The sequence below is a fragment of the Vitis vinifera genome, chromosome 4 (assembly GCF_030704535.1).
Source record: "Vitis vinifera cultivar Pinot Noir 40024 chromosome 4, ASM3070453v1".
Taxonomy (NCBI): Eukaryota; Viridiplantae; Streptophyta; class Magnoliopsida; order Vitales; family Vitaceae; genus Vitis; species Vitis vinifera.
In genome coordinates, this window is record NC_081808.1 from 14624998 (window position 1) to 14647758 (window position 22761).

Sequence of the window (22761 nt, forward strand, 5' to 3'; positions counted from 1 at the left end):
TTAGGAAGACTTCCTTATACCACCTAAAATCATGAAGCTTGGGACACTTCAGGTTGGTTAAGAGATCTGTAGTTTTATCTTTAATTTTTGCAGGATCTCTAATGAAGTGCTTGGATATTGAGTAGATTAGAGTAGCCACTGCATCCTCTATATCTTGGCCATCTTCGTCCTTAACAACTTCACTATTCTCATTAATCCTATAGGCTTTTAGGATACTATTTCTATCATCAAAAGTGAGATAATTATCCCACCAACCCTTAAGCTGACCTATAAACCCAGCAACAATGGTCTAAGCTACAGCATGATCTGGCAGTCTATTGTTTAATTTATACGTTGTACTCACCATGGTAATTTCTTGAAGCTTAGTGAGTATGTTATACTCAGTCATACCGTCTATGTTCCATTCATAGATAGTACCACTGGTGTATGAGGCTTGAGTATACTGATTTCTTTCCTCAAACTGCATGTCAGGAAATGTAGGCCTAGGATAGTAATTCCTAGTCTTAAAGGCTTCCAAGTTGTTAATATCTTTTGAAATAATTTGATTATGGGGTTCCTCAAACATCTTAATTAGTTCATCAGCTTCTTCTTCTGAACTAATATCACCTTTAACCATATTGATTCTCTTATGAGGCTGGATAGTCAAGGAGGCAACAAGACTATCCTTAATCTTCTGATTAATCCTATCAACAAAAGCCTGGTTGATTTGGGGATTTTCCTAGAATTCCTTAGAAAATTTGAAAGACTTAATTTTATCCGTGTTCTCACTCTTATAAGGATAATTTGGATATTCCTCTTGTTTGAAGAGTTCAAACCAAATCCAAAACTTAATATTTTTCTTTTCTTATCCTAAGTAGGCATAGAATTCTTCTTGGTAAATGGCTCTAATGACTTTAGGGATAGTGCTAAAGAACCAATCATTTCTTTGCTTATTGACTTCAGAATAGAAGTCCTTTCTTAAGAGATCCTTGTTGATCTCAAAGTCCTCTTCACTTAGACTTATTGTGTTAATCATTTGGGAATAGGTAAGAGACATAACATGGGACTCATCCTGTTGGGATTCCTGAGTAGACTCATTTTCCTCTGTGTAAAATGGTCTAGTCATGTTGGTGTGACTTCTAACACCTGTTAGCTTAATGTTCTTAGGATTTCCTGAGTTGGATCCTTCTTCTTCCCTAGTGGTTCTAACTGGGATAGAAGAGCTTGAAGCTCTAGAGGGTTCATAAACTGAAACTCTAGGATTGCTGGAATGTCTGAAAGAGTTGGAGAAAACCAGTTCTCCTCCTCCATCAGGATATTGAACAATTTGTTCAATCCTTTCAGATCGTTGTGCAATGGCTGGAATAGCATTAGAAAAATGTCAATTTTCTAGAAACTCAACATCTTTCCACAAGATCTTCTTGGGAATGATGAAATCTGACTTATCTAGCATATCTGAGTGAAAGTAAGTGGTCTCACCCTTAGGACTGGTGCAAAGAGCCCCAGATCCAACGCTTGTGTTCATGCTCTTATAGGCAAACCTGGTTATGATTGAAACAGGATTGTTTCCTGGTTTGATCTTAAAGCCATGGGTCTTAATATGCAGGACAACAGAATCTAAGATGTCTGCATCTCTTATTCTAACTGTGAAGTTAGGATAACACTGGAAATAAACTAGGTCATCATTCATTCCAGCTTGGACTGCGCCTATAATAGAATCTCTATATTCGAGATGCCTATTATCCCTTAAACACATGACAATAGAGGTGTTTAAACCTAATCTTGTCAAAGGCTTAGCTGCTACTTGAATCATACCAAACTGTATGAAATTATAGCCATCTTTCTTATGCTTTTCAATGGATCTGTTATCTAGAAGTCTTATGACTTGGTCGTCTTGTTCTAAGCTGACTGACATTTCAGAGGTCTTGATGATATAATCTGTGAAGAACTTAAAGGTTCATTTCTTATAAATTTCTTGATTAGACACCTTGGGTAACTTCCAATCATCTAATTCATTTTGGATCTTAGGATAATTGATCTCTTCACTGTTTACAACAGCATCTTGAGAATCACTGGATCTCCTACACATGGTTCTGAAAATTGAACTCATTTCAGGGTTTTGATCTAGAGCCTAATAGCATATTGGAAAACCTTATGAGACGTCACCCCAACCCTTTTACAGCCTAACAAACGCTTATCCATGGCTAACAACGGCTCAATCGGCAGGGCTCGCGCTCCTAGGCACACTGCTACCTATCCTAGGATAGGCCAAAACACCCAAAACAAACCCAACTTCCCTTCCCGATGGCTTTGATACCATATGGATGGTTTGTTTTATGTTTCCAGTTTACCTCCTATCATGGATGGTTTTATATTTATGGACTAAAAAGTTTGAGGTTCCTTCTCTTTTTAAATTTCTTTGGTTATTTATCTTGTTGGATTTCTAACCCTCTTCTTTGTTTTGAATCATGGCATAATTCCTGTTTTCATTGCATATGACCTTGTCCTGGGTGTCTATGGTTTCAGAGCCATCGGGAAGGGAAGTTGGGTTTATATATATATATATATATTTGGTCAAATAATTACTTATGTTTATCATAAATCCCCTCATCAATAATGGATCGTTTTCTCAAGTAAGCATCTTCACCTATAAGTCGCATTTATTTCCTTATTTTCCTACAAACTTCTTATGGCTGCGTGCCCTATCGAAGTTTTGAATTAATTTGCCTTAAACTTTGTGTGGGCTTATAATAACTTCCTCTTTTTTCCAACATCACTCATAACTCATAATTAATCATGCCACCTTATCCACACCCTTTGAGTCACATTATAATCCCAGGCCATTTGCATTTGCAATATTCCAAAGACACGTTAGTTTAAATTCTGTCAACTACTTCCTGCCATATCATGCTTTCTCCCGATTTCCATCTGCCGAGTTGGGTCCATACAATGGTGTTATGATTACCTTGTTCCAAGTTCAAACTTCTTCCCCATTTTCAAGTAGGATTGAGGAAATAATTGAAGATATAACGTGCTCCTCAATACGCAAATTGACTAATTTGGACTTTCACCAAAAACAAAAAGCATCCTTTTGGACTCACTTTCAAAAGTGCGAGCATCTACCACCGACTCCATTCATAAAGTCTTTCTCGTACGAGGAAGTGAGAAGGGTCCTTCTTCGTCTCACACAGTGTATTACTATCGGCTCTACCAGGCAACATCTACCTACACAAGCTCAATCCGGCAACATCTACCTACACAAGCTCAATCCGGCTTAAGGACAAAATTCTGATTGTTCGGAGAATCAGAACGGTTCTAATAACACAGATTTCAGAATTTACATTGAAGTTTAAATCATGCAGACACGATCTGACTTCCAAGACAGCCCAATATTAGTACAATTGAGATTTTCTTTAAGGATTTCAAACACCCGCTGATTCAATATATTCAAAGATCCCATTTTCCCAGATGAAAATGACAGGACTCTAACATTTGGCTTTAACCCTCACTTGTCAAATAAAATCTGACGAGCCCAATCCAAAGCATAAACATGGTAGTCAACATTTTCTTTTATTGACATATGAAAAGAGCTTACAACATGACATGTTTTAAAGGTCCCCAAGACAACAATTAAAGCATAACAGGCAATTTAACATAATGTGACAAATAGGAAAATGCTTAATAACTCTTTGCATAAAAGCAATGCCTGTTCCCACTAGACACGCATTGCATATGATGATGGTAGGGATATCATCATCCACCCATGCTCATCATGTCTACTCAGAAATATAAAGAGAACAGAAGGGAGAGAAAGAGAGCTGCTGTAGTCTGCTTTGTTCCAACACAGAATTATCCACAGCTTTTAAATGCCAGATTCCATACAAGGGACATGCAACCAGAAACAGTTTCTGCATTACTTCCAAGACGAACCGCCAAGTCTAATCACCTCTTCACCGCTATTGTCCCTACGACTGCCTCTTTCCATGGCACTGCCCCCTTTTTGATCACCTGTGTCACCATACAGATCTCTGAGCTTCGCCAGATTGGCAGATGCCGAGGTCTTCTCTTTGCTCCCATCTGCGAGTGGACTCGAACGATGATCAATGTGGTCATTGCGAGCTTGCAAGCTCTGACTTCTGCTTCTGCTCCGACTCCTACTTCTACGGGAACTAGTTTCTCTGTTGTACCTACTGCCATCACGAGAGCTTCTGTCATAGTCCCTTCTGCTTTCTCTTTCTGTATACTTGGATCTGCGATCATAATCATGCCTCCTGTCTCGGTCCCTTTCCCGCTCCCTATCTCTGTCCCTGTCTTTATCTTTGTCTCTGTCTCTGTCTCTGTCTCTGTCCCTGTCCCTGTCTTTGTCTCTGTCTCTGTCTCTGTCCATAGCCCTGTCTCTATCCTTATCTCTGTTTCGGGTTCTGTCTCTTTCCCTGTCCCTCTCTCGATCATGATCCCTGTCCCTGTCCAATTCCCGAGATTTGCCCCTGTCTCGATCCCTGTCTGAATATTCTCGATCAGACAACTCACGGCTTTGGCTGCGACGGCTGCTGGGAGATCTTCGCAAATCATCACTGCTATTCCTATCATAAGAAGGTGGTGGTGGTGGTAAGGTGCGACGAACAGGAGATGAGTCCCTGGTTGAAGCACGATGTGGAGCACGCTGACCAAAAGAGACAGAAAGGGCAGCTTTCACAGAAGGTGGCCGACGTGCAGTATCATCAGAACCATGACGGGTGGTATCCCCTGTGACACCAGCATGTTTGCTAGGAAGCTTCATTTTTTCAAGATTAGCCACGATCTGCCGCATTATGGGAACTGGGATTCGTGGGAAAAGGGTATCAAAGTAGTACTGCAGTAAGAACATCATACGGATTAAGTCTTTTCTCTCAGGAGGTAAATTTGACAATACTAGGAATCTTAATACAGTTAACACTGAAAAACCAAGATACAAGACAGAAAAAACACATTTACTGTCCTATCATGCATAAAGGCGCATCTATACAAACCACACCAAAATATAAGATCTGGCTACTTACACAGCCAATATAAGTACAGTGAGATGGAAGCTTATATTTCAATGGAAAAACACAAACAATCATGACCTACAGTCTAAAAAATACAGACATTGGCTTCAAAGGTCACACAGAAAAAAGAGGGGTATATCTTTATCCTTTCTAAGTACAAAAGCTGATATTCATGAGGCTTTTCATTGATTGAAAAGAAACAAAATATATTTGTCATGAGTAAACTGTTTCAGACAATCTATCATGATTTACAGTGGAGAAGCTCCTCAAGAACAAATCTCAAATTCATGCAAGGAGAGAACCTTCCACCCTTATGCAAAGTCCAAAACAAAACCAAACACACCTCCTCCAAAACATGCATCTCTCCTTATCAGAAGCTTGGAGATAGAAATTTCATTTGTAATCAATGCCTCCACTTAAAAGCTGAAACCAGTTCTTGAGGTTTCATACCAACCTGATTCTTGCATTACAGTTCAATTCTTACGATAAAGTCCAGGACTACCCACCCAAATAAGTTTTCAACCTTTGGAATGATCATGGACTTATTTTTTCCATCCACAAAAATTTTCCGTACTCAATAGAACAATTACCCACTTCTGAGAACTGTTTGCAACACATGTGACCTGATCAAATGCAATTTTTTCACCCATACCCATGGTTTTGTCCATCTGGAAACCCTAGATGCAGCAACAAAAAAAATGGCTCTGCCTTCATCAAAGAGAAACCCTCTTACTATCCCAGTTACCAAGGAAATCCCAATACTTCAAAGTTATCTTCTAATCCAGCACTGCTCTCCAAACCCATTTGAAATAAGAAAAGGAAGACCAGAACCTATTCATGAAACCTTCCAACTTGCCCCAAAAACATGATATTACAGACTTTTACCACCAATGAGTTCTATAAATTCTCTCTTGAAATATTCTTGAATTATATCATTCAATTTTCAAGGTAGATGCATAGGGGAAAAAGAGGATTTGAATTCCAAATTCCTTAAAATCCTAAACAATGCAAAAAAGGAATCTCCAGATAGCTTATTTAAGGCTAAAAGAAATTAAAAGACCTTTACTACATTCTGTTGAAACTAATCCATAAAGCCTCCTATAAATTTTAAAATGAAGGATTAAACTTCTACCAGGCAAAACTTTAGTCAAGTCATGAAATTAATCCTAAAGTGATTACAGAAAATAAAAACCTCTAGCTTGGATTAGCATGGCTCTTTCATGGGGAAGAAATAGAAAAAAAGCCTAGAGGGCCACCCCTTATGTCTGTTTTGGACTCCTTGGAAGGAAAGGATCAGGAGGTCTTTTAACAATGTTGAGCAGTTGGACCCAACAATCAACTCTAATTTTATGTTTACTTTTGTGAACTGGGTTAGGCGTACACAGAGGATCACATAGTGACTGATAGATTTTATAGATCAGCTGAACTTCAAGTAAGAGGGGTTTTCACTGGGTGTACATCATGTACACTGGTGCACCTCCTCTTAGGTGCTTTTAATATATTTTCTCATTTTTCTATCAAATATATATATATATATATATATATATATACATACACACAAGGCCTAGAAGGTTTTAAACTTCAAGTTAACATTTCAATGCTTCAGCAATCGAATTTATGATATAAACTCAACTTTTCTTTCAAAGAACTTGAAAACACAACCTAATCTTAATAAGAAGGTATTGGGAAGCAACACATAAACCTGGTTCCTAAAAAGTGACAACATTTGGTTAAAAAATAGAAAATAAAACATCAACATTAACAACAATAACAAGCAGCGTGAGAAAATGCAGCAGATGAAGTGATCATTCAAGCCATCAATTCAGAATTGTGCCATAAATGTATTGCAACTGACCTGTCCCAGGAGTAAATCACGAACATATGCACCCATTGTGGTCATTCTACCAGTAGATCCAGGAGAGAATTCCTGAAACACAAATCATAGAGATAATACTGTGATTCTGTGAATATGTAGAAAGAAAAACCTCTTAATTATTGTCATGGATTTATTTTAGAAATCCCATTTCTTTCACAAAAAATAAGTAATAAAAAGCTATAGCAAATAAAATAGAAAACAAGGATAGTAGCACTAAAACCCATGGCTGCTATCCTTACAAACTAGAGACTTTAGATCTCAAACTGGCATTTTCAAATATCCATTTCAAAGCTATGTACAATTTTAAAGGTGATAATCAAACTTTGGTTACACTAAGGAAAAGCAAGTCTCTTCAATTCCCTTCTCAGGAAATAAGAGAACAAAAATCAAGGATTTATTGAGAATTCTAACCATATCAGCAGCAAGTAGAAAAGTTAGGGTTCAAACAGATATCCTTGAAGTTCATGGGCATTCAAGCCAATTAAAAGCTGTATTGCATAGTGCTTTTTGGACCACATTAACCAACTACAGAAAGTTTGATTAACTTCTGCCCAACATTTTTCTTTGCTTCAAAAAAGTGGCTGGAGCAATTCTCAAGAGTCATGTTAGCTAATTGGTATGATGCCCTGCATCTTGCCATTTGCTTCTTATTCAAGAGAGTGATTGTATTAGCCAGGGTTCTTTACAAGTTGCTCATTATTTTTTGATCGATCCTAAAAATTGTTACTATGCACTAAGAGTTGTTAATAATCCATTCCTTATTAGAACCTTTACTGTGTCGTTTTAGCAGACTTTGGAATCTAGACCCAAAGCAGTAGTTGGAGCCAATGGAATACAACTTGATGCATCTGGAATCTGAAGATTATTATTATTGAACAAGGAGACAGAATTCATCTTGTCAGTTTTAATTTAGTAAATTCCCAAATCCTTAAAACACATTCCCACAATAATTTAGTCACTAAAATTATATAAGCAATTCCTGAATCTCAAAAACATTATTTTTTTTAATATCTTATTACATGTGATAAAGTTTAAACACAAATTATCACTATGGAATGGTGTCAAGAATTCTATATTCAATCCAAAAGAATAAGCAGCAATAACCAGCTGTCATGAAGGAAATAACAAATAAAATAGGAAGAAAATACTAACTCATAGTGAATGTAATATTTGCAAACTAGATATCATATACACTTATCAAAGGAGAGAAAAGAAAAAGTTGAAGTTAATATAAAGGAACTATTGAGAAAGCTAAATAATGCAAAACTATTGTGTACCAAAATAAACTCAGTGGCTTGTTGTGCCTCAAAGGGGAATCATAGCATGAATAAGAACAAAAGAAAGAAAGAAAGAAAAGAAAAGAAAAAGAGGAATCCTAACAAAACAAAGCAAATTATCACAGCATAGCTCAAAGCTTCTGATTCTCATGTGAATAGTAAAATTGCTCGTGTGAATTAATAATCCTCCACCTCTTGCTACAACAACCTGCATTTTCTCTCCTAACATAAAATGTAAAAATTACCAAAAAACAGATTTTTAACATATAAAGGACTCAAAATAAAGAATCTAAAGGACCTGAATTAACACCAAGACATTTCTTCCCAAACAAAGTGTCCTAACTGGTGTGGAATCAACATTTTGGGGTTTGGGCTTCTAATGGATACATTTCCTCTACAACATTGAGTTAAGAGATTGCAAATACATGATATACTCATCATAGATGAGCTTAAGAACAATAGGAATCACATTCCTCTCAAGCTTTACTTGAGAAAAGTCTTGGGCTGGTACATCTTCCATCTTAGATCCCCATGCTTGCAGGAATATGTTTATAAAAGAAAGGGGTTTTGTTCTAAGTTCTACATCTTAATGGCAGAGTGCATGGAAGAGTTTCAGGTAATTGCTTCCTTGATTTTTCATATAGCTGCCATTCATATGAATCCAGCAGGTGGCCTTTGCAACGAGTAATAGGCTATATGCATACAAGAGTTTGCTTCTTATTTTTATATCTAATGACAAAAGTTCACATTATTAAGGAGCTCCTGGGAATAGCTAGTTAGTCATATATCCCCATATCCAAAAGCACAATCTCTTCATTGCATAATATCTATTATAAAAATTATGAACATCACAACACGGTGAAGGATAATATGAAATTGTAATGTCTTTCACCACACAGGCTGGTAAGAACATAAAGGGTTCACCTGTACAAATCATGTCCATCATTGAGCAAGTATGAAGCCCCTTGCATCCTAGATCAAGTATAGAAATAGAGCATAGAAAGTTTGCAGGTCAAAACCATGAGAAAAATATTTGTACGAAATGCTTTGCTTAAGAGTGAAACACATTAATCAAGATCAGATTAAAAACAAGATTTCAGATTTCAAAAAGAGGTTAACAGCACGTAGCTAACAGTAAAATTACTTCTACATCAATATCTAGTGACATTTCTAGAATCTTTAGGCAGATGGCCGATTATCCCAAAACCATTATATTTCAGAAACCTAGGTAAAGGCAGGAAAGAAATTTACCACATGTGAAATACATTATTAGAAAAATATATAGTTAAGGACTCATGAATTCAAGGAAGCAACCATGGGCTACAAATGACATATTTTCTCTGCTATGTAGCTCAAATCAGCCAATAGACACATCTTTAAATAACAAGGAAACAGTTAAAGCTACAAATTGATATGAAAAGGCTACCAAAATACTACCTCTTCATCCTTCACATATGGTTCAAACCAGTTCCACAAAGTTTTTGGATCCCCAGCATATCTCAAGTAGAGGAATCCTACCTGCAAAACAACTTTCAGGTATTAATTGCAGCACATAAGAGGGTTAAAGTAAGGATTAACAAGTAAAGAGCAGATAGACAAGCAAAGGATAATTGGTGCAACAAAGCAATAAAAAATTAACCCCAGCTTCAGTGCTGATGGAAAACGGGAACTAGTAAATAAACAAACTTATAAATTCAAGAAAATAAGAAGTTTACCAAATAAAAAAAAAAAAGGCCTCGTAAAGGAAGTGGAAGTAAATATCAATTTCCAATATTGTGAAAAACAATGACCAACAAAGTAAGCCTTCATTTTGTTTAGAATACAATACCAACAATCAAAAGAAGAAACTCCTCCAATTTAAACAAATTAAGATTTCAAATTTATATATATATATATATATATATATATAGAGAGAGAGAGAGAGAGAGAGAGAACATAACATAAATAAAGGATGCCAAGACAAGGGAAAAGCAACCAAGTGGTGACAAGAACCTCTTCCTGGCAAATATACATATAAATTGATCAAGCCCATAGCCAGACATCCATTTAACTTTGACATCAAACAACCAGAGTTACAGAGAGATCAAAATGCCACTAGATGTAGTAATTTCAGATTTCTCTAAATGCAAGGAAGCTAGAATAAATTAGGTTCACCTTTGTTTTTCTTCAACAAACAAGAAAGTAGGTTCAACTCTTCCCAATCAAGAGTACCTTCCACCATGTGGCACCTTATGATGGGATCCATGGTTCAATAATGGATCCCATAAAGTTTCCAACTTCTTGGAATGACATCATCATCACTTATATTATATTTGACTCATCTTAGACATAATAGCTTGCAACTTGTTCGGCTTCCATATAAGGAAGATCAAATGGACCTCAATTGGCTTCCACTCAATGAAAAAATGAGGAACATGACCAACTAAGGAAACAAAGAAATATTGGACCATATCTGCTTTTATTCCATGACAACCTCATTTACATTACATGTGCTACATGAATTAGTACAGTATGCAAGATCCCTGGCCTTAGATCTGGAATGAATTTATAGAAATATGGACTATATCAGCATGTAGGTACAACAATTTATGTTAGCATAATTAGGGTAAATGCAAACTGCAAGACATGTAGCTACAAATGCCACACCAGAAAGCCCTTATGCCTAACTAAATTCAACCATGGTTCTAAGTCGCGATATTGGTAATTGACTCGGAAGGTACCGAGTATCATTGAATTCGGTAACTAGGATCAATATTGGGCAATACATAAAATATTATAATTTAATAGCTCAAAATTTTCAAAAATAAAATATAACTAATGAATATGATAAAACAATTATATTTTAATGATATTTGTTATGTGAATTCATCATTTTTTTATTATTTTTCTCAATTTGCAAGTACAACAGACTCAATTATACGTCAATTAATTTATTAACAGTTCGTATTTATAACCATATAAAATTCATGTTAATGCCTTTATTCCCAGAGCCATATAGATACCCCATTTATCTTCCATATCTATTTTTGAAATCCCATCCTCAGCCCCTATATCTAGTCCACAATGTCATATAATATAATACCAAATACAATAATATAACACCATACAGATTATTGATATGTAATAAAACACCCAATACCCAATTTTTTCCCCAATTTGAATCTTCTTCTCTGGCTAGAGGTGAATCTTGTTCTCAAGCTTTCAAGGTCAGAACCATGAAGTACAGCCGGAGATGGCCATACAAGAAAAGTCAAGGCACCACTAAGATGTCATCACCAGCAAAAAATCCAGCACCATCCAAAATGTTGCCAATAGCGAAAAGGATTAGAAGACAACGATTGGAGGAAGAGAGATCATAGAATTGAATCATTGCTTCTCAAGTTTCAATCACCACAATAGCACCAGCAGGCAACAAAAGAGGGAAATTTCATGGATGAAGAAGAAGAAGATGGATTTGTGACCTAACTAGGGGTATTAGGGTCGAATCTGAAACTCAATCGAGTCAAACAAGTTTTTTTTCAAAAAATCAGTTGTGTTAGACAATTTGAGGTGAGTTAGCACAGATTCAATGTTCAATGTTGTAAGTCATAACTTGAGTATCAGAATTGTCTCAGACCTAGCCAAGGCGGATATGACTCAACCGAGTCATAACCGACTTACTTTGAACCCTGAATTCAGCTCACCTTGGTCAAGAGGAAGCACATGTAGATTGCATCATAGTGCCTTAAGTTTTGCTGATGCTACTTAAAACACTGTTGAAAACCTATTGTAGGAAACAAATGGACTCAAAATATCTCAAGGATTTCAAAATCAGGTGTTTTGGATTGAAACAGTATGAGGTGTTATAATCTGATTGAGAGTTCTAGGAGTCCACCAATGCATAAACATATATATGTTACATATATTTTACATATATGAAAATGAAAAAAAAAAAAAATCACTTTCATCTGTTAAAAATCATAAAAAATTTTAAAAACAGAAGAAACATGTGTAAATAAGAACAAATAATTCAAAATAAATTCATCTCATCCTTAAAAAGAAAAACAATAAAAAAGGAAAATTGGGACAGAACCAGGTTTTAAAATTAGTTTGACGTTTATTGTGAAGAAATTGGTTTGATGTTTATAGCTACTAATCGAAAATCTAACCTGAATTATATGATTTGATTAGCACCTACACAGTCTATTCAAGCCATGACTGGTTTGGTTAAGACCAGCACAAATTTTAACAGTCAAAAAGGATTCTATGATCAGTTGAACAGACCTACACCATCAAGAAGAATAATAAAACAAATTGGGACACAACATGGTTTTAAAATTAGTTTGATGTTTATTGCTACTATATTCCAAAATCTAACATTCTAAAAGAATATATGATTCGATTAGCACCTAATGGTTTATTCAAAAGCCAGGCTTGGTTATGGCCTGCACAAATTTAACATTCTAAAAGGATTCTATGATTCAGTTGAGTAGACATACACTGTCTATTCAAGCCAGGAATTGTTTTGGTAAGGCCATCACCAACTGAGTTTTAAAAGCTAAAAGTATACAAGGTAATAGAACTTGAACCCAAAAAAAGGAAACCATTCACACATCAATAGCATATTACAAAACATAAATTCTTTTATATATTGGGAAATTGGTGATGAAATAAGTATACATCCCCCCTCCCCCCCTCTCTAATCAGTGATAAAATATATTTATTTCATTGAATATTAAATACAAATAACAATGAGCGATCCTTACAGGATATACAATTGCTGGTCAAAATGTACAAATGTATACTACTTCACAAAACTTACTACTACTTGCACAGTACACAAGCTCTGCAAACTCAAGGAAGAAAAAAGTCTCCAATGAAAGAAACCAGTGTTTTGCTCTTTGCTTAGTGAATTGGCTCATAGCTTTATTAGCTAAGCAAGGAACTCAATAGAAGGAGCATCCCATTCACTAGCAACATCTGTAATTTTGCAGAGCCAACTATTGAACTTCCATGAGTCTCTCTCTCTCTCTCTCTATTAGACACCTAAAAGATAACACAAGCCAAAATCTCCTACACTTAGGTTGGAGAGACACAGTGCTTTCACATGCAATAAGCCTTCTAATAAGATGAAAACACTAGAAACAACCCAAATCATATTATGACTCTCCCTAGCGTTAACTTGTAAGCATATTATGTATTACCTATTTCCCCATATCATATATCATAAGCTTTTTTGCACACTGGAAATAGATGAAAAAGAACCGAGCGTACAAAGAGAACAAAAACATGACACATTCATCAATTTCATCAACCATACACTTGTATAAAACCATATTCCAAGTTGGACAGAAGGGTCCTAAAATTTTTAATTTTAGAGGAAGTGACTAAAAAGGATTTTGGATTAGAGTTGTTTAAAACCCAAAAACATTGAAAGGAGAACTGCAACCTTTTCTCTGAGAGGAAAAAAAGAAAAAAGTAAACCACCAACAACAACAATGTAAGGCATTTTTAGCCTTTGCCCCAACCAAGCTGACTGTCATTTGCACTACTTCAGTTTAGTGCAGAAGATTCACATGAGAACATTCGATAGATTTAATAAAAGAAAAATAAATAAATAAAACACCAAAATATGAGTTACAGGCTTAGACCTATAAACCTATAATTATTTGTCTCAAGGGAAACAAACAAATAACAAAAGGGTTGTTGAGATCAAGCACAACAGTGAAAATGGCACAGTACCTACCCAACCCAACACCAAAGCATGCCAAAAACTGCAAAGTGAATGGGATTGCACCTGCAACATCTTCAACCTCCAGAGCTTCTACCGGAAATCTCCTTTTGGGGGGAAAAAAATTCAAAAACAAAATCAAAAAAAAATTCAAAAATAAAAAAGGGCTTTGAACCCTATTGTGGAACCTGCAAGAGGGCTCATAGGTGCCTTCTCTTCAACCCTTTTTCCGGGGGAAAATAAAATAAAGAAGACACCTTGCTAACATAATATACTCATAGATGATCAGACCCAACCTCCTTCATCCACACTGTACCTACCACACTAACTGATATTGCGAAAAACAGCAGCAACTGGTCCCCAAGTCGAGGGAAAGGTAAAACTGGAGAAGTTAGGTAGTATTTCAACTGATCAAGTGCCTGTTGGCATTCCTGCATCTAGACTGACTTCCCAATCTTAGAGAGGACTTTGAAGAATGGGAGCCATCTATAGGAGCTTCTGGAAATGAATCCTTGCAGTGCTGCTATTCATCCCATCAGCTTTGGCTACCCTTTACACCAAGAAGTGGCATATCTAGGAGTGTTTGACTTGTGTTGCGTTGGCTTTGATTTGTGTTGGGTTGGCTTCTATGCCATGCTAACTCACCAGATGCCTAAGAAATTAGCTACTGCTTACTCTGAAAACACATTTCTTGGGGTTCAGTTTCATTCCATAAACATTTAGAACAATAAAACACTCTTGTAAATGTTGGCAATGGTCCTGATTGTGAAGACTTTTAACCAGCATATCATCAATATATGCGTGTACGAGTAGCCTATCAAACAATTTAGAGACCAGGTGCTGGCATGTAGCTGCAATGTTCTTTAAGTCAACTGACAGGGTACAGGTGGAAAAAGCTTCCTTTTTCTGTTATAAATGTCGTCTTCTCTGCATCTCTTGAGTCCATTTTGATCTGGTCATATCAAGGATATGCATCAATGAAGGAGAGTCTCTTGTGGCTCGTTGTTGCATCAATCATCTAATCTATGCTTGGAAGTGGATAACAATCCTTTGGACCTACTTAAGTCAGTATAGTTGATACAGACTCTCTACTTCTCATTTTTCTTAGGAACAACCACCGTATTTGCAAGCCAACTCGAGTATTTTACTTCCTGTCTAAAGCCTACCATCAGGAGTCACTCTATTTCTTTGCTCACAATTTCTCTCTTCTTGGACGAAGACCTTTGAATCTTTAGTTGTAAAAGAGAGCATTGTGGGACCACATTGAAACTAAGGACCACAATGGATGGATTTAAAAAATTACACTAGTTAGCTTTAAAAAAATAACAAGTTCTGATCTATTAACTGTTGGAGTAATGTCCCTATCAGGATTGTGAAGTCTTCACGAGTCTTATCTATGCCAACTTCTTCTATATCTTCAACTGCCGAAAAGGAGTTGCCTCACTTGCAAGTGACCAGCTGTAATTGCTAGAAATGTGGCTCATTGTTTGGTCGCTTCATTGCCCCTTTCAAGGCTGTAAGGTAGCACTTCATTGCAAGGACATGGTCTCCCAGCATCTACATGACACCATAATCAGTTGGAAATAGTAATTTTTTTATGGTAAACCTCTTCTTGAGCTACTGTTGCTTCACCATTAAACCCTACCAGTGCGCTAGTACTAGCATTCAATTCAAATATTGCCACTCCTATTCAAATATGAACAGAATTTCAACAAAACTACTAGGATAGATCAAAATTCTATTAACTTCGCAGTTGGCTATCTAAGGCATCAGGACCAGTGCATTGGTATGTAGGTGTACTGGTTTCAGTTTTGTCTCAAAGGAAAAAACTAAGGGATTGTTTAGGAACACTTTTGGAAATAGTTTTTTTAAGAACAATTCTTGAAAACAGTTCTCAATTGTTTTCAAGAACAAAATTATATCGGAAACATAGTTGTTAACTCGTAAAACATATCGTATATCAGTTTTCTTTTTTTTTGTATCATGTAACATATCGTATCGTAAGTTTTTTATATAGTGAAAAATAAACAGAAAAATATGTATATGTGTGTATATTTTTTTAATCTATAAAGTATAAAGTAATATATAACCAATTTGATGGAAGATAGTAGGATCTAAAGAGATAAACTATATCATATCATATGAAAACATTGAATGTCAAAGTTTTGGCAAGTTTATATTAACAAAATATGACTTTAATATATCAATTCATCACATAATTCACAAAAATAAGCTTCTTCAACTTTTAGTTTCAAATTCTAACTAGGCATATACGCTCATTGTATTGTTAATTGATATATATATATATATATATATATATATCTTTATAAAAAATTAATATTTTAAGTAGAAATTTTTATTCACTAATCACCATCACCTTCATTGTTTTTTAATATTCATTGTAAAAATAAATTTACTTGACTTCTAATATAGCATTTAATAACAAGAAGATATAAGATTATTTTACCTATTTCTCCTTTTTACAATCAGTTTTTAATCTTTTAGTTTATTATAAACAATTAATATAATAAATTCTTTTAACAAAAAAAATAATAATAATTTGATTTTTTTTAAAAATATATATATATATAGAAAATAGTTGAAAATGTATGTATCGTTGTATCATACGTATTATATCGTGTGTCATATATGTATTGTAAGATACACTTTAAAGTAAAATATGGATTGCAACACGTATCAATTTCCACAAAAAAAAAATGTATCATTTCGTTGTATCATATCACGTATCGTAAGTTTTTAACAACTATGATTGGAAAACTTAAATATGAAAAATAATTTCTCCATGAAGGTAACAACAAAACAAAAAAAAAATTGAGAACACCTCAAATTTGGTCTCAAAAACAATATGCTATAAAAACAAATTATCAAAAATATGGAGACTCTTTGGAAATTGTTTTTCATACTTGAAAACACTTTTGACAATTTTTTGGAAAAAAAAAACAATTTTTTTGAAAATTTGTTTTAAAAACAAGGTCTTTTCTGAAAACATATTTTAATTGTTTTCTAGGGGTTGTTTTAAAAAATAATTGTATAAACATAAAGCATGATTGAAAATAAAGCATTATCTTTAAAAGTAATTTTTATGAAATAGTTGGAAACATAGAAAATACGTTGAGAACATTCCAAATTCCTAAACAAACTTTTTTCCAAAAAAAATCATAGAACTGTTTTTGAAAACTATTCTCAAAAGTTGTTTTTTGAGAGCAATTTTTGAGAATATTCCTAAATAGGCCCATAGTTTTTTGTCAAAAGTTTGTCAAATGTGTTTCCTAAGTCAGAAAACTGTTTTCTATTCTAAAAAACAAAAAACTATTTTGAAAAACTGTTTCCAAACAAGGCCTAAGTCACACTACTAAAGAGGTCTTCCTTCAACTCAATGAATTTGTACTCCAAGTTTATTCACTTCAATTGAGTTCCTAACTTTTCTCATATGTTGTCAAGATCCCAAACTTTTAACACTTTTGGAACTCCCTACATGTATGACTGAGATTGCCCTCCATTGTGGTGCACTATGAGGACTATTAGGAGTACTCTTAAGTAATTTGCACTCCAACTCCATTTTCAAGGACAAATTGCTCTCTCTCTAGATGTGGATGTATATTTCTACAACGGATTTGAGACTCCACCATTGTTTAGTGAAGTGCCTAAGAACTCAATGATGGTCATAATATTCATTCTAATCTTTCTTAGAGTGATTCCCGCTAAGGTGCTGACTTACATAACTCTTGGAACGCATTAGTGTAGCTTGTATTTAGTCGAGTGCATGTAAAATCTGAATCATAAGAACTCAGCATGCTTTGTTTGGATATTTGATCCCCTCTTTCACTACTATTGCAACACACCTTGTCATTATCTTCCAAGGTCCAACATCTCTTCTCGAATCGTTGTTGACTCTTGTTCTAAGTTGGTGTACTTATAAGCACAAGGTGAAAACATCTCCTTCTATACTTAAAGGCTTTTTCTTATAAAGGGATTTATCCAAATCTGAATCATAAGACAATCCTTCTTTAAAAGCTATTTGTAGTGTTGAATCATCAAGTCCCTCAAGTTGAACCAATGTTGCATTTAACCTTTTGACATAGTCACATAATCCCTCCTTCTCCATCATTCAAACATTGAAAATAGAATCCATATCCCATAGTTTTCGAACAGAACACATATGTTGTGAAATAAAAACGGTGCAAAATTTGGAGAATGAAGACATTGACCTTGACAGTAAGTTTGCACCTTTTCAAGGTGGAGAGTGATTATGTCAAAAGGTTTAGCGCCTTGATGGTAAGTGTATGTTGATAATATCTTACTTGCAATTCATTGAGTTTCAGATCCAACATCCCCTTCTCCTCATAAGACTTCATGGGTCCATTTTGCACACACCTCTCTTCCTCTGTTGTAGGTGGAGAGTCTTCCTACTAGGAGCAAGGCCCCTGACATAAGGGAGGAGAAAACATTGATGCAACAGCCTGTCCAACCCTCAAAAGTGATCACAGAATCTGGTTTTCTTTGTCCAACTATTTGCTCTGTTGTAGAATCAATTGCAATCGCCAATCGGTCCTATTTTTTCCAAGTGTACTTTGTATACATCATGTGTGCTATTGTACACTTTTAACACTCTTAATACATTCTCTTACTTATCAAAAAAAAAAAATTGCAATCGCCAATCGGTCCCATTGCTGGTGCAACTGATTCTAATAGTGTTAGATTGGGCCCTTCATAGGGTAAGGATTCTCCTTGTTGGCTTCCTCCTAAGAGCCTCTATATTTTTAAGCGTTGTTTCCCCACAGATGATGTCAAAGTGTAGAGGCTAAAAAAATGACAGTTTGTGAATGGCCTTTAGCCTTTTCTTTTCCTCTTTATTTATATCATAAATTTTTACCCACTTCCCCTTTTGTAGGGTCCATGAAGAATTGTGGTGTGTTCCCATGCAATGTACTTCTATGCTAATTACATGTTTACACAATCATGTTCCCACCAAATTCTAGTGAGTAGTTGTATCAGAATAGTCAACTTGAACATAGTCAACTCAAATGGATTAAGAAATAATTTTTTTTTTGATAGATAAAATGGATTAAGAAATAATCAAGGAGTACCAAATAACACGAGCCAGTTCTGTAACAAAAAGGCATTCATAGAATTCAAGTAACAAGCCAAATTGTATGTATACAAACAAACAAATCAATTCCCACAAAGGCCATTAATTCATGATATAGTTCCTTAAGAAAAACGTTCCTAGAATTTGAAGTAGACATATGCACAAAGTTTTTGCTCACATGAACAAACAAATCACTTGCCTAAAATGACCATTAATTAATGCAAAGATACTAAGTTAAACTAAAAAAAAAGTAGTAATTGTTAAAAGCACCAAATTAATAAATTCTGAAGAAGGCTAGACTCACAGCTCTAATATAGGGAGAATCTGGGTGCTTTAGTAGTCCATGCATTTGCTTCACAGTGAGCTTCATTGTAAAAAACTTGTAAAGAAGGCAAAATGCTGTGGATGGGCCCCGACAGTTTCCAGTCATCCATGGCTCCACATGATCAACTTGATTATAGATCTCATCTACCACTTCATGGTATGTTTTCAGCCGGTAAAGCTCTTTAAAGTAATCAGATGAGAGAATGTTCATACACAGAACCTTCTCTAACAACGAATCTATTGGCTTCCCAGATGTTTGTATCTCCATAATAGATCATCAAATATGCACACACCCACTTAGTCAAAATTGAAAAAACAAAAACTTTTCAAGCATAACAGTTCAATTTAAGCCACATAATCTCATTCCTGCAGCAAAAACAAGGTTCATATCAAAATTAAAATTTTAGAAACAAATTGGTGTACATATATATAATCAAAGAAAATGCAAAGCGAAAGCAGCCAATGCATATATATTCAAGAAAATAGAAAGCGAGAACAGCCAATGCATATCTAGGAAAAAAAATTTCTATTTGGTCGGTGAGAAAATCAAATTTTTTGCTTTCTAAAAATAAAATAACGAATTCGGTAAAGCCAAATGTGATTTCTTCTACACTAAATTGAGCTAGTTTCGTTTTCCCCCGAGTCGTTTACATGGAGTTGCAGAAAACAAAAAGTAACCCAACCATGAAGCTCCGTTTAACTGCGGAGAAAATGTGGGAGAACAAAAAAGTTACCAACTTTCTGTCAACGTCTAAAATTATGATTGCTTTTCTTCGCCAACAGTTTCCAAACGGAAAACAAACCAGAATCAACGAAAGCCCCACCTAATACAAAACAAAAGATTTACAAAAAAAAAAAAAGAAAACGGAAAAAGAAAAGAAGTAATAAAGTAGTTACATTCGTCCAAAGAGGACCATGGAATGCCCAAAAGAGAGCTCAGAATTAGGGCAAGAAAAGGAATAGAAACCATGCAAACTCAAAGAATAAATCAAGTCAAACGGAGGAGATTAGAAAAGTACCCAAAAATAGAAGATAAGCTCAAGAATTGGATAGTGGATCTATGGAAATCGAGGGCTTTGACGAATCAAGAGAGAACTTTGAAGCGCGAAGAGTATAAACCCTAAAATATGAAGAAGGCGGCCTTAGCCCTTTTGCTGATTTTCTTCCACAGAGGAACGAAAATTCAATATAGTGGGCTTGATTTTGGGTTGGGCCCGTCGAGTCCTAACCCCATCATCCCAATCCTAGCCCAGATGAGCCAAGGCTTTCCAAGCTCGGCTCATTCCAAGCTGGAAGGTTAATTTGCGTCTCAACGCTCAATCACTTCATTATTACATCGTTAATTTTATAATAAATAAATAAAAAATAGTTTCTCATATATTAATTATTTATGTTATTTCAAATTTAATCCAACATGAGACACGTGTATCATCTTAGAAAATTGAAAGATATCCATATCCTGGAGTGCAACAATGAGGTTTTGAGTCTTCCTCAAACAATGTATTGAAAAGAACTTAAAACTTCACTCGACAATGAGTGCAATTCCTCATATTTAGACTGGGATGATAACTCTATTTATACCCATGCTCTAAAATATATTTGTACGTAGTCTCTACACATGGCAAGCTCAAACCCTCAAGAGATGCCTAAAAAGTCTAACAAATTAATTAACTTAATTGATTACTTTTAATAAACTAATAATATATAGCGCAAATATACAATTAATGTTAATATATAAGTCTATAATTGGAAATTTTTTCCAACATAGAACAAAAAAATTCTAAAATAAGTTTAATTTTGCTAAAGAAACTTTACTTAAAACATTATTATTAATATAAAAGCGAGAACAAAATTACTTTTATGGAGATCTCAAAAAATATTTTTTTGATTATGAAATTTGTAAAATTTTCTATTTATTGTTAATCTTTCAAGCAAAAAATGAACATAAAAAAAAAAAAAAAAAAAAAATCATGATCCCATAAAATTTTGAATCTCATTATTTTCGTAAATATGAATATAATTAAGATATTAGGCATCCCTTGATCCGTGATCTACATCTTCCTCATACGAAAAATTGACTTCTTCCTTAACCCTCTTATTTTTTTTATAAAATAATAATTATTGATATGTTAATAATGAATATTTTACTTTTATAAATAGAGAGACCAATAGTTTCCATTTATTCATCAAAATAAATTTCATTTTTTTAAATAAAAATATTGAAATGAAATATAATTTTAAATTTAAACATTAAAAAACAATATATATATATATATATATATATATATATATATATATATATATATATATATATATATATATATTACAAATTAAATATAAATATATCATAACACGTCAAATTAAATATAGTAATTGTAAGTCAAGATATAGGATATACATGACTTATGTATTATAAAATTTTTTTTATATTACTTGTTTTATAAAATAAATAAAAAATTGATTAAAAATTATTTATATATTGAAGAATATAATATAAAAAAATTATTTATAAATTTTAAAATATTCTAACCATGAATATTGTTAAATATAAGATAAATTTCATATTTTTAATATTAAATATTAGAATTCAATATAATTTTCATTTTAAACAAATATTGGATATTTAAAAATAATATATATTCTATTTTATTTTTTTATTTATTTTATAAATTAAATATAAGTATAATATTACATATATCATCTTAGGATTTTATATCCATTAGATAAAATATTCAAAAATATCATATCCCATAAAAAGGATATTCTATCATATGCATTTCTTATCATATGCAAATCTTCGTAACTTTTAAAGTCTAATTCATCTCAAGATCTAATCTAAGATCTGGAACATTGTTTATCAAATTCTGTCATCAATGAATCAAATAGCAAGGATAAGCATTCACAAAGACTATGTAACCATTAAGGATGTCTAGTCTTGATAGGTGTAGAGAATTCTCTTCTATTGATGGTTAAAATTCATAAATCTAAAGTGATGCTTCAAATTCATGAATCTACAAAATAAAATGAGAATTTTTTTACCACAAGAAATGTATTCCTTACTAAAATTATCCCTTAGATGTACTCTTCTATGAATAAATGAGGATTTAGCTGCAACCTTAATACCATTTCTTGCATACAGAAAAAATTATAAGAAAATAAAGTGGAAAGTAAATTCCAATATTATCCAAACATGAAGTGTCTCCTCCTAATCTATAAGCTAACCTTAATGCCAAGTAGCAACATTTTAATTAGCATACTACATAATCAAGTTTAAATGAAGTACAACCATCTAAGAAAGAGTTACATCTTAAAGGACATGAGTTTGGAATCATGATTGCAATACTTATAGGAATAATTAAAGATTGATAGAAATGATTAATTGTAATCACACTCAATTTCTTAACCGTTCTTCAAATTTGGCCATAACAATCACAAGATTCCTAAGGATAATCAATTGT

General features: G+C 34.0%; 1 protein-coding gene across 2 annotated transcripts; it reads right to left on the reverse strand.

The window, feature by feature from the left end:
* Nucleotides 1-3530: 3530 nt before the first annotated feature.
* On the reverse strand, nucleotides 3531-20637 carry LOC100267328 (pre-mRNA splicing factor SR-like 1). 2 transcript variants are annotated; one of them, XM_010650637.3, is made up of 6 exons: nucleotides 20323-20476; nucleotides 20038-20127; nucleotides 19284-19669; nucleotides 9597-9677; nucleotides 6862-6933; nucleotides 3531-4831 (listed from the first exon to the last, which is right to left on the reverse strand). In XM_010650637.3, exons 3-6 carry the CDS (start codon nucleotides 19569-19571, stop codon nucleotides 3893-3895), a joined length of 1380 nt encoding a protein of 459 aa, XP_010648939.1. In that variant the 5' UTR covers nucleotides 19572-19669; nucleotides 20038-20127; nucleotides 20323-20476; the 3' UTR covers nucleotides 3531-3892. The 2 variants fall into 2 exon arrangements, with proteins under 2 accessions (XP_010648939.1, XP_010648938.1); XM_010650636.3 differs by lacking the exon at nucleotides 20038-20127 and having other exon boundaries at nucleotides 20323-20637.
* Nucleotides 20638-22761: the final 2124 nt, after the last annotated feature.